Source organism: Malus sylvestris, chromosome 14, assembly GCF_916048215.2.
Source record: "Malus sylvestris chromosome 14, drMalSylv7.2, whole genome shotgun sequence".
In the NCBI taxonomy this organism is placed as follows: domain Eukaryota; kingdom Viridiplantae; phylum Streptophyta; class Magnoliopsida; order Rosales; family Rosaceae; genus Malus; species Malus sylvestris.
Window position 1 is genome coordinate 29956997 of NC_062273.1, and position 12286 is coordinate 29969282.

Genomic DNA, 12286 nt, shown 5'->3' on the forward strand with positions numbered 1-12286 from the left:
AGCAGGCACGTTGTTAGTATATACTAAAACTCGAACCCGGTGGGTACTGCGGATGACCAGTGTGCTGACCATGCTGCCCCTCGGTTTTTGTTCTGTTTCTGTTGCTGTTTCCACATTTGTACAGTCGAGTGACTCTTCTGCCCTTTCCATCCATGCGTTCACCATCGACCCATCCTCTGCTTCCATAAGATGTCGACGCGTTGGGTCTTCTCGAGCCTTCCATCCTTTTCGATCCCCGTCTCACAAGCGCTTTTCTTCTTCTCAATCCTCACGTTTTCTGGCTTTCGGATCTCGAGCTCTCTCTCTCTCTCACTTTCTTGCTAAGAACGACGAACCAATCAAAATTGTTTGATTTAGTTCTCAGCACCATTCGTGGTATTTTTACTGATTTACTACCCGATTAATAAAACCCATATTTTAATTGTTTTAAATTTATGAATTTTTTTTTATCTGATTTTGGTTTTTGATGTTTTCTCAGTGATTGATTTCTTTGGCGTTTAATTTTTAATGTTTTCCCAGTGATTGAATTCTGGGTTTTCAGACGTTCCCAATTTTAGGCGACCCAGGTCGCAAAGGGAGTTTGTCCGGCGAGACACGATCTTTGATTTTTGCAATCATTGGTGGCTGTTCTTCTCTGTTTTTGGCTGCAATCTGTACGTTGCATTGATTTTGTCTTTTTCATGGTTTTGTTTCAAGCTTCTCTTTTGAGAGGATTGGTACGTATTAAGGTTAGTGATTTCTAAACTTTTGAGTTTTGCTTTGCAGTTTGATTTCATTTTTGGTTGTCTTGCCCATCAATTTGTTTTTTTGTTGTTTGACTATTATTACAATTGGGATCGGTTTTGTTGGCAGATTTTCGCTCAAATTTGGATGATCTGAGTATTGAAGTGACTGTGAAACAAATCGTATTCAGTTTGGGTATGTTTTGGCTGAGTTTTATGTTAGTTTTTATTTTTGATTTATATGGATTGTAACATGAAGTGTTTTAAGATATGCTCAAAGTATTTGAGGTATCTCTGGGAAAATCATAGAAAAAATTGTTAATCACAATGATGTAGATAGATAAGGAACATCAAGCTTAAACGGGAAATCCAAATATTTAACTGACTCACAATCTGACTTCAGAGAACCAGAGCTTTTCTTGACAGACCTTTTATGGTTATAGTAATTCATGGCCTCCTCAGCCGTAGGGAAGAACTGCAGATACATGGAAAAACAAACAAGAAAAAGATATTCATAAGTGCAAGAAATATAAAGCCAAAAGAAGCACCAACATTTCCACCGTACAACCCCCGGTCTTAAGGTGCTGATTATTCATCTTACCTTAAGAAATAAGAGAAGTCTACAGATCATTACTCCTGTTCTTGCCATTCCAGCTTTACAATGAATCACCACAACATTTTTAATTGATTAGTGTAAAATTCAAGTCTTGGTGTTTTGAACTGAGCGTTTTCTTAATTTTTTTTCGTACTTTGTGCGTGCACATTTGATCTGATTTCGTTTTTTGTTGCAGGAAACATTGGTCTTAGAATTTTAAAGTTTTATTGTACAAGCTTGCAAGCCCTTTCTGGGTGAGGTATATAATTTATGTTTTTGTTCTTAAATCTTTTTTCAACAAAATTTTTAATTTTTTTTGGTCCTGTTTCGTTTCTGGTTCTTTTTTTTCTTTTTTTTGTAAAAATACAAAAAAAAAAAAAAAAAAAAAAAAGAACAATAGGGATGATTAATTATTGGGGTTTCCTTTGTCTGTTTGGGTTTTTAGTGTGGGTTGCGATTTGGTTGTTTTTTATTTCCAGGGAGAAGTGTTCATGGTTTATGAGTTTGGATTTTTAGTGTGGGTGTATGATTTGGTCGTTTTTTTATTTCAGGAAACGTTGCTGTTCAAATTTTAGGGTTTTTGTATAGAAGTTTGAAAGCCCTTTCTGATTAAGGTGTATGCTTTATATTCCAATATTGCATTGCATTGATAACAAAATAAATTAATTGAAATTGAAGCTTTCTCTGATTGAGAAATCTTTATTTGTTTAAATAGTGTTAAAAGTTGTCTTTATTTTTTTTACCAATAGGTGGACTTAAAAGGGATCAAGTATGCAGGGGAATGGTAGGATCAACATATCAAAGGTAGAGATCGACTCTGTCTCTCATGTTAAACTTATACTTTGATGTTTATTATTATTAAATTTTAGAAAAATAATTGCTTATCATAACCTTATCACAATACTAAATAACAGGAAGAGAGATGAAAAATAGAGAGGTATCTATTTGATTGTATGTTTACTTTGGAGATTTTGGATAACAGTCATGAATTATGGTGTTAGTGCATCTCTATTTTTTTTTTATCACGTTTCTGCATACTGTTTATAGCTAAATGATTTTTATTTGGGTCTTCCAAATTTTTTAACTATTACTCTGATGAAGTTTTATTATTTTTTGATTCATTGGTTTCAAGTATGACCGTTGACTGTGTGAATTTTAATTTTTGCACAGTTAAGAGACTAGATGGTAATGTTTCATTTATCTCTTCTTATTTTCTCAGCCATGAGTCTTACTAAGCTACGATTGACTAAGAATTTGTTAATCATTTTAACATGTATGAGATAAGATATTTACTTTTTATGATACATTTCTAATTTTTGCAAATTACTTGATTTACTATTGTTATATGGTTTACAAATTTTTAGTTAAGTGTGTCACTATATTGTTGTAATAGTTAAATTGGATGTAACATGAAGTGTTGAGATAAAACTAGACACAACTAATTATCTTTCACTTCTTGAGATACAATCATTGTTTGATTTGGCCTATAATTGATAAATCTTTAATTATAATTGGTTTTTTTAGTTTACTTGGATCAGAACTGATAACGGTATAAAAAGGCAGTAAAAATTAAAATCTGTCTGTTCCGATGACAACTGATAAATATACAGGTCTGCACTGTATACTGGTTGATGAAAAGGTGAGCAATCATTACTTAATGATCTTAAGTAATAAACACTTAGTATTGCGCATTGAAAATTTGTTAATTGTTTCAATGCATATGATCTAACGTTTCTGCTTTCTGTAATAAACACTATCTAGGATCTTTATTTTTTTGGTCAAAAACACTATTTGGGATCTGTTTGTCCTCTTTAGACATTGCTTGATTTTGTATTGTCAAATGATATATATTTTCATAATCACTGTGTCTATATAGTATATGGATTGTTTTTTATAATATTCAGTGTTCTATTCTTTGTATTAGATCTTTTTATACTTAAACAACTTTTTTAAAGTGTTAATTAAAATGGTTAATTGATAGTTACTGTTTGCCTATGCATATTCTTGCTTAGTATTTACTATGCACATGCATATTCATGTTATACTACATGTAATGTTCGCTGTTATTCACTTATTCACCACTTATTCACAGGATAGTTAACAATATTTTTTTCTTGCATTTTTTCCCATGCTGAATTGTCAAGCGACAATCAATATAAACTTGTATGAATTTTGTTTCTTCATTGTTAATCTACTGATGCTACGGCTAATTTGAGCTTCTACATTCTTAACATTTTTCATATTTGACTTGCAGGATTAGTGTCAATGTACACCTTTCCGCAACTGCTTGTTCTGTCTTTTTCCCTTACTCTATATAATTTTAGTCAAATTGAGCTACTTTTTAAAACTTGAGATTTAACTGAAGTGCTAAGAACTTAGTTAAATGAAAGTTTACTTCGGTTTGATGACATTTAGGTGTTCAGTGTTGAGTACATGATTATTAGGTCCACAATCATTGGATACATTATCTTTTATGTTTTAACCATAATATGTCATAAAATTTTCAATCCCGCAACAACACGCAGGTTACACTTCCCGCAGCAACGCCCGGGTCACACTTTCTAGTAATATCTGTACTTACAGTCTCTGTATGCAAAAGCAATTACAAAGCAATGATTCCTCTCAAGCTGCATTGCATATCCTATTTCTTTCTTATGTTGCCTTTTTTGTTTCACTGATATGACTATTGCTTGAGATTTAGCAACGATATGTACTTTATTAATATATTCTCATCGTTTTTTGGAATGACAAGATATAAGCACTTCAAGAAACTTATGCCTATTTCCTTTATTCTCGACCGTGTGCAGTTCCATGATGCTCTGTATGAGGATGACAAAGGCTGGGCATATAGATTTTTCTCTTGTCTGTGTCCATTTATTCCTGGAGTTATAAACCCTTATGCTAAATTAGTGCAACAGTGGAACAAGTTTTTCGTCATTTCTTGCTTATTATCAATTTTTGTAGATCCATTGTTTTCCTTCCTGCTGTCCGTTGAAAAGGTATTTCCTGGGTTCTTCCTTGTAATTTCATGAATTAGATTGGAATTATCAGTTGACCGAGGACTAGTTTGGTTTTCCAATTTACACATTGTAGTTATTTATTTGTAAGGCTTTCTGTGGAGAAGAAGATAACTTTTTTGGTTCATTTCGTTGTGACATTGCTTCCTTTTGAACCCTGTCTTTGAATGCAGGAGAATAGCTGTATAGTTCTTGATCGGCCCTTGACGACAACACTTGTGGTATTTAGAAGCATCACTGATTTCATATTCCTACTGCACATACTCCTTCAGGTAAGATTTCCTTCCCTCTCATCCATTTATATGTCATTTTAGAAGTTAAATAAATATTATGGATGAGATAAGTTGATTCGTTTCAAGCCTTGACAGAAAAATGAATCCCTCTCTCCCTCTCTCCCCCTCTCTCTGCAGTTTAGATTGGCTTATGTGGCTCTTGAGTCTACAGTGGTTGGTGGTGTCGAGTTAGTTCAACATCCGAAGAAAATTGCTCTGAATTACCTCCAGGGATATTTTCTACTAGACTTTTTTATTGTATTACCGCTGCCTCAGGTAAACATGTCTTTCTCTCACGCACAAACATGCGCACCATATTCTGTATTCTTGGTTTCCTTCACTGTATTGGTATTTTTTTGTTTCATCCATTTCATACTTCAAGCAAGTTTCTCATGTTTTAATTCATGGAATGATATAATTTTATAGTATTGTTAAATATCAATAAAAAACAATTCTTTCGTAAATTATCTCTAGATTAGACATTGTATAAAAATTAAGGAAAACTAATGAAAAAGGGTTTGAAAACTTTGAGTTTTAATGATAAGGACAAAATAAAGGGTAAAGTGAATAGTACCAGGTTTGACTTTTTAGTGAAAAAATGTGGTTTTTCATTAAAGTGAACAGTACCGTGGGCTTTTCGTTAAAACTTCCAAATTTGTGAAGGAAAATCCAATGGCTAAATGGAGATATTATGCAAAAAAAAAAAAAAAAAAGATTGACAGAAGGATTTAAGGCAGATGCAATTTGCTTCTGACATGCTAACAAGTGCTTGATAGTATATTGCTTTTTGCCATGGAAGAAACCTGTTTTTCAGTGGTTTTGCTGAGGGAGGGTGATCACCCGTGCCTGCTGCCCTCTCAATCCCCTAAATTACTTGAATCAGTCAATATATCAATTTGTACGCTAACATGACATTGTAACTTGTTCTGTCTGATGTAAGCACATATTTTCTTCCCATGTGCTAAGTTGTTCTTTCAATTGTTTGCAGATCATAATACTAAACACCTTGGGATTAACAGGAGCAAACCATGCAAAAAATCTTTTACGTGCTGCAGTTCTTCTTCAGTATATTCCCAGGTTGTATAGGTTTCTACCTCTTCTTGCTGGTCCGCCTCCAAGTGGCTTCATATTTGAGTCAGCATGGCCAAATTTTATACTAAATGCAAATTTTATAATTAATCTTCTCACTTTTGTGTTGTCTGGCCACCTTGTTGGATCGTGCTGGTACCTCTTTGGGCTACAGGTGGGTGGAAAAGATTTTATTCTTAACTCTTGAAGTTTCCCGTGAAATATGTGATAAGTTCTTCCTGCATGCTATCTTAAGTCAATCGAAACTTTTCAGGCCTGCGAAAATGTGAAAAATTGCATCTTTATCTGTTTGCTTAAACTTGTAATGTTATGATTTAATTTGATAGTTCTTTTTTTTCACTATTGTATCATCCATTTTAAATAATGTAGAGGCAGTGAATTCTATTGGCTATCGGACTGAAGGTTAGTACTCATTCACTCACTTCCCCTCTTTCTTGTCCCAGAGGGTTAGTCAATGTTTTCGAGAGGCCTGCCATAACTCTGGAATTAAAGGGTGTATGAACTTCCTAGATTGTGGGCCTGGAAGTCAAACTGAAGATTCTAAAGCAGATAATCCGTTACGTCTTAGCTGGAGAAACAATGTGAATGCTACTGCGTGTTTAACTGCAGATGGCTTTGATTATGGAATTTACGTCCAAGCTGTCAATCTTACAACAGAAAATAGTATGGTCACTAGATATGTGTATGGATTGTTTTGGGGATTCCAGGTATCGCTTTCATTTGTCCTTGCTTTCGGCCGAATCATTTCAAATAACTGTTTAATTCTTACTTTATATTCAGTTAAGTTAATAGTCCATCACAATCTTGCGATTGACTACCATTCTACCCCAAAAACTTATACTGCACGGGGTACAAACTTGACCCTTATCTGCATTGTCCCACCTAGTTCAAAGCTAAACTAAGCTGGTTCTGAATCTTATTATTCTGAAATGAAAGCTCAAAGTTGATGGCATCAGTGCTTAACTGAATAATAAATTTACGTTCCATTATCTCCTGGCGTAAGGGTTGTTTTGGTATGGTCTCATTACAAAGCTGATTGAAATTAACCATGTGATTTACATTATGCAGCAAATCAGTACCCTGGCTGGAAATCAAGCTCCAAGCTATTTTGTTTGGGAAGTCCTTTTTACAATGGCCATCGCTGGCCTAGGTCTCTTGCTTTTCGCTCTTCTCATTGGAAATATGCAGAACTTTCTGCAGGGTCTTGGCCGGAGGTACAACTTTTATCCTAGGATTTATTCTTCTTAAATATTCCTACATTTAGAGTCACGATCGTAGCATATTTTACTGAGTACATATCCAGCTGTATAAATGTTAGTAACTCTCTCCTGTTTGTCTGAAATTCAAAGTTAGAAGTTATGTGTACTAATTGAATTATTAAATACCATGAGCATTCACTTGTCACCTGCAACCATGATGTGATTCATTCTTTTGATTAAATCTCAAAGAAATAGAGCAATAGAAAACGCCAGCTAGTTTTCTGTGTTGCTTATGCTATGTTTTAAGAAAAGGAAACTCTGTTTCTCTGTACAGACGGTTAGAAATGTCCCTGAGACGTCGTGATGTTGAGCAGTGGATGAGACATAGACGCTTACCAGAGGAACTTAGAGGGTATGATGTATTCATAACGTCATTTTGACATTTGAATTTCCTTATGCATGAGGTTTTACTATCCATTGTAAAAGAAATAAATTTATGCTTTATGAAAAGAAGTATCCCTTCTTAAATCGATAAGTCTATGATGTTTAAATTTTATTATTAAAGCCTCATGTATTGTGCTCTGAAGGCTAGTACGAGAAGTTGAGTGGTACAATTGGGCAGCAACCAGAGGAGTAAATGACGAAATGTTTTTGGAAGTCCTGCCTGAAGACCTTCAGATGGATGTAAGACGCCATCTCTTCAAGTTCATTAAAAAAGTGAGCGTCTTAGTATCACAGAATAATAAATTTATAATGATTGGATTTTCTGCTTAATGCCTAAATGATGGTCTTCATTTTTCCTTAGAATTATTATTTGATTAAGGTTCAAAGTTATCAGCTTGGCGCATTTTAGCATTTAAACGCAAAATGCCTGTTCTAAATTCCGAAAATTCTGCAGGTACGAATTTTTGCCCTGATGGATGAACCCATCGTAGATTCCATTTGTGGAAGACTAAGGCAAAAGATATACATCAGGGGAAGTAAAATTTTGTACCGTGGTGGTCTCATCGAGAAGATGGTTTTTATAGTGAGGGGAATAGTGGAGAGCATTGGAGAAAATGGGCATATAATTAGTTTATCTGAAGGAGACGTTTGTGGTGAAGAACTTCTCACATGGTGTCTTGAGCATTCTTCAGTAAACAAAGGTACATGTCTTGAGCATTCTTCAAAAATTTCAAAAAACGACATCAATTCATCAATATGGTTTCTGTTGCAGTTGGTAAAATGAACAGGATTCCTGGACAGCGGTTGCTTAGCAACAGGATGGTAAGATGCTTAACAAACGTTGAAGGATTTTCACTCCAAGCAGCTGACATTGAAGAAGTCATCAGTGTTTTCTCCAGATTCTTGCGCACGCCACGTGTTCAAGGAGCCATAAGGTTTATTTTATTAAAGCTATTCATATCTCATGTATGTATACACGTACATGGTCTGCAAGAAATCATCTAGGATGCATGTGGGAATGGTTTACGACAGAACATTGATGGTGAAGTTCGGTTTTTATGGCAGGTATGAGTCACCTTACTGGAGAGCCCTTGCAGCAATACGCATTCAAGTAGCATGGAGATACAGGAAAAAACGCCTACAGCGAGCCAGACACCTCTCAATCTCAATCTCATTGTCAACCCCAATTCGATCCCAATCCAATGATGCATTGTTATAAGCTAAGTAGCATATGTATTAGTTATTGTACCTTCCTTTCCAAGGAAGTCCATCTATGTATAACATGTAATGTGATGGATGGTGTTTGAGATATAAAAGTAGACAAAAAATAGCTATTTAAATTGACTGAAAAAATAAATTCATAACATAAATAAATAATTCCCGCACACCTATTGTTTGAAAATTAAAAAAATGTAGAAAGTTTGAATCTTGTTCCGAAAATTTTGAGATAACTCCATAATTTATTTGGTAAAGTTCGATTTCGTGGTTGTTTTTATTGAAATTTGGGAACAGCCTACAGTTCTGCTTGGGCCTCTCCTTTTTGTGGCCTTTAGCTTCTAGGTTTCTCTCTCTCTCTCTCTCTCTCTCTCTCTCTCTCTCTACACTATTAAAAAGCACTCGGTCACTGTCAACCTCCCTGCATGTCTTAATTTGCATTTTCTAGCATTTTCTAGGTAACTATATAACTATCCCACAGATATCTATGTATTTATATATATTTTTCGCATTTAGGTTTAGATCGATGAACAGGCACCAAGTTTCAGGTGATGATGAGGAAGCTACGGATAAATATGAACAAAAGCAAATGTATAAAACAATATTAACCAATGTTTAATGCTGAAAACCTCCATTATAGAATAATTATAAACTTGAAAATTTTATTCATTTACAAAAACATAATTCTATAATCGTATATACTTGACGTACAAGTAATGATTTCTACAAATCAGAAACACTATTAGAATTATATTACAATATTAATTCTTAAACCTTAGGTGAGACGGTTTCTTTGGACGAGACTCCTTCTCTAACCACATTACACCCGAACCTGTGTGTATTTTTTTTTTTCACCATCTTGGTAATAACAATTAGATTAGTTTAAATTTGAGATTTAGGCAGGAGATAGATTAAATCAAACTAGATTAAATCAAACTCATCAAATAATAATCAATTATGTTGTGAGCCTCACCATTATTTTAGAGTCGTGAGCAAAAATATACCGGAACTTGTAATCTCAATCGTGCATGTTGCCATATTGTTCTCCATTTTCATATATTTGTTTGATTGTTTTTGTGACTATACATTTGAATTCTCTAGCAGAAGTATTTAATAATCTCTTTAAATGGCTCCACGAAACCTTCCATAATACAATGGCAATGACTTGCCGCAACAGACTATTAAGATGTGAAGACCTGTGATTTGGAAAGTGTGTGTGTGTGTATATATATATATATATATATTTTTTTTTTTTTTACTAAAATATATTTATAATTGTGTTATTGCGCTTTTTGTATATATGTATGTAATTATTATATAGGCATGTTGGTCAACACGTGATGACCAAATGAAAGAAGGGCATGCTTGTAATTTGAAATGATAAATTAGTAGGACTACTTGGAGAGCACTCCAGCTTGGAGGTAGCAAACCAGTTTTCATCTTTCCTTTTGAGTGACACCTCCCCCTTCACTTTGATTATTGAACATTTGAAGCTCGTGCTTTGCATGATGATGAAAAACCCAAGCCTTATCTATTAGCTAGGTGTAGCTGCCTTATTTGTTCTTCTCTATCAAGTCGACAGCTCCTCCTCTCCAATTGCCGACTATTCTCTGGTGCGTAATCACCAAGGATTGTATAAGTATAAATAGGGACCTCAAGAGCTGCAAATCCAGTAAGAAACGAGAACAGAGAGAGAGGGCAGGGATGAGAAAAGGAAGAAGGAGGTCTTCGAAAAGGATGGGTCTGCGTCATGAAACAAACATGATTTCTTATTTGGCAACTTTTGACATGCAAAGATTAGTTAGGGTTAGGAACGATGTCGTCGTGTGGAGGCTGAGTTTTCCAATCTTAAAAATGACGAGGGCCGACTATGCGTTGCTTATATATGATGGTAAGTCTTTTTCCAGCTTTACTGCAAGCTATGTGGACTACTTTGTTATGTGAGATTGAAAGGGATCAGTTCATCTACTAGTTGAATACAAGTTTAATCTAAAATAACCATTGTTCTGCACCTATCTATATCTATACAAGTAATGATAATTTTGGGACGAAAGCTGAATTTCTCTTATGTTATCAGTTTAAGTATGTTGTTGATAATACCCTTCATAACATGGTTTCACAAACCCTCTTCAGTCTACTGTCTCCAAGCTATTTTATATCTATGTATATGTAATGTATTTACTTGGACAAAAACCAAGTTTCTAATTCACGGTTTTCCAGATAGTGCTTGGACTGAACGAATATAGTTTCCAAGTTATGAAACTATATACTTATTTTCATCACTCATCTTTTATTCATCAGTCATATCAAATTGAAGGGAGCCTCTTCTTTTATATACTGGAATTGGTCCAAGCTAATTATCTTTCTATCAACCTATAGTTATTCTTATATATCTATGTATAAGTATGCACTTGGACCAAACTAAGCTACCAAGTTTTTTAACTAAGATTAGAGTTGTGGTTGTGCATTTGTTGATTTGCTTATACTTGTGAAATAGGAATTGACCATGGTGGTAGATTATTGTGTTAATAACTCGGAGCATTGCTTTGGACTCCAGGTAGGGGAAATACGGCAGACCTTTACGGAGTTTGGCTCTATTAAATTTCGTATAGTGTGATATTATCATTATCGATCTTGTTGGTTGATTAATGTGATCTGATGCTCACTGGATAAATGTTTATCTTGGGTGTTTACTTGTTATTGGTTATGGAATTACTGGTGAAATGCTATTCGCTGAGAATATGTTGTGGTACATGTGAATGATGAAACGAGATTATTTGGGCATCACTCATGTGTGAGAATAGTTGGAAGTTCGGTGTTGAGGAAGGAATTTTGAAAATGAGGGTAGTTGGAAATATCTTTTGTGTAGTTAAGCCAAACTCTTAGCAGGTACCAAGTCTCAGGCGAGCCCATAGTGCACAATTTCTTTTGGGTTTTTCGGGATTGGCGACGAACGGTTTTGGCAAGATGACTAACAAAAGGGAAAATTGGGATGATTGAGTTACAGGGAGTTAATTTGTATATTAAAACATTCGAACCACCACTGCAGAGGTAAAATGCACGGTATTAGACGTGCATGTCCGCGTGTTTTATTATATGAATTAACGGGTAGAGATGAAGAGTATTGCATTGCATTCATGCATTGTTATCGATAATGATTTGGTACTTCATTACATGATTTTGTGACACGTAATTTAGTATTGTCAATTACTGTGATAAGGTTATGTCCCTACTAAGTTTTTGAAAAGCTCACCCCTCTATTGTTATGCAGGTTTATGAACTAAACAGTCAAAAGGGGTAGACAAGATGAGATCGGATTAAGTGTAAGGATATAATTTTGTATTTATTTATTTTAGTCTTGTAAAGAATTCTCGATTTCTTTTTCTAAGAGGAATTTTATTTTTCACTCCGTTATTTCAATTTTACTTTATTTATTTAGTTTTTAGCTTACGTTTCGAATTCGAGTTTGAGTTTTTATTACCGACCTCGGGTTCGGGGCGTGCCATAAGATCTATTATTACTTGTACTAATTCATATATAAGCCTAAAAATTGGCTTTTTTAGCCAAAACGGAATCCAACATTGACATAATTTCTTACTTACTGACAATGAAAATAAATAGAGTTTATCCACCATAATTCATTTTGGTCCATTCGTGAAAAATGTCAATATCTTCGTTAAGTTGTCAAGTGAACGGCTATGTTACCACTTTTTTAAGGGTATTTTTGTCAAAT

General features: G+C 34.5%; 2 protein-coding genes and 1 long non-coding RNA gene across 20 annotated transcripts in view; all 3 read left to right on the forward strand.

The window, feature by feature from the left end:
• The window catches only part of LOC126600241 (probable cyclic nucleotide-gated ion channel 20, chloroplastic), a 67429-nt gene that overhangs the window by 8246 nt on the left and 46897 nt on the right, over window positions 1-12286 (forward strand). The gene's annotated exons all lie outside the window — the stretch shown is intronic.
• On the forward strand, window positions 115-8723 carry LOC126600242 (probable cyclic nucleotide-gated ion channel 20, chloroplastic). Of its 17 annotated transcripts, none has more exons than XM_050266817.1 (17): window positions 153-375; window positions 520-728; window positions 853-918; window positions 1514-1576; window positions 1869-1931; window positions 2067-2956; window positions 4125-4316; window positions 4508-4606; window positions 4703-4882; window positions 5595-5849; window positions 6139-6402; window positions 6764-6909; window positions 7229-7306; window positions 7482-7611; window positions 7793-8039; window positions 8111-8273; window positions 8404-8723. In XM_050266817.1, exons 6-17 carry the CDS (start codon window positions 2906-2908, stop codon window positions 8555-8557), a joined length of 1959 nt encoding a protein of 652 aa, XP_050122774.1. In that variant the 5' UTR covers window positions 153-375; window positions 520-728; window positions 853-918; window positions 1514-1576; window positions 1869-1931; window positions 2067-2905; the 3' UTR covers window positions 8558-8723. The 17 variants fall into 17 exon arrangements, with proteins under 17 accessions (XP_050122784.1, XP_050122772.1, XP_050122774.1 ...); XM_050266821.1 differs by having other exon boundaries at window positions 159-375; window positions 1514-1571; window positions 1869-1933; window positions 2067-2121; XM_050266818.1 differs by having other exon boundaries at window positions 171-375; window positions 2067-2121.
• On the forward strand, window positions 9874-12052 carry LOC126600250 (uncharacterized). The gene is made up of 3 exons (XR_007615395.1): window positions 9874-10444; window positions 11051-11110; window positions 11825-12052. It is a non-coding gene; the product is annotated as an uncharacterized LOC126600250 (long non-coding RNA).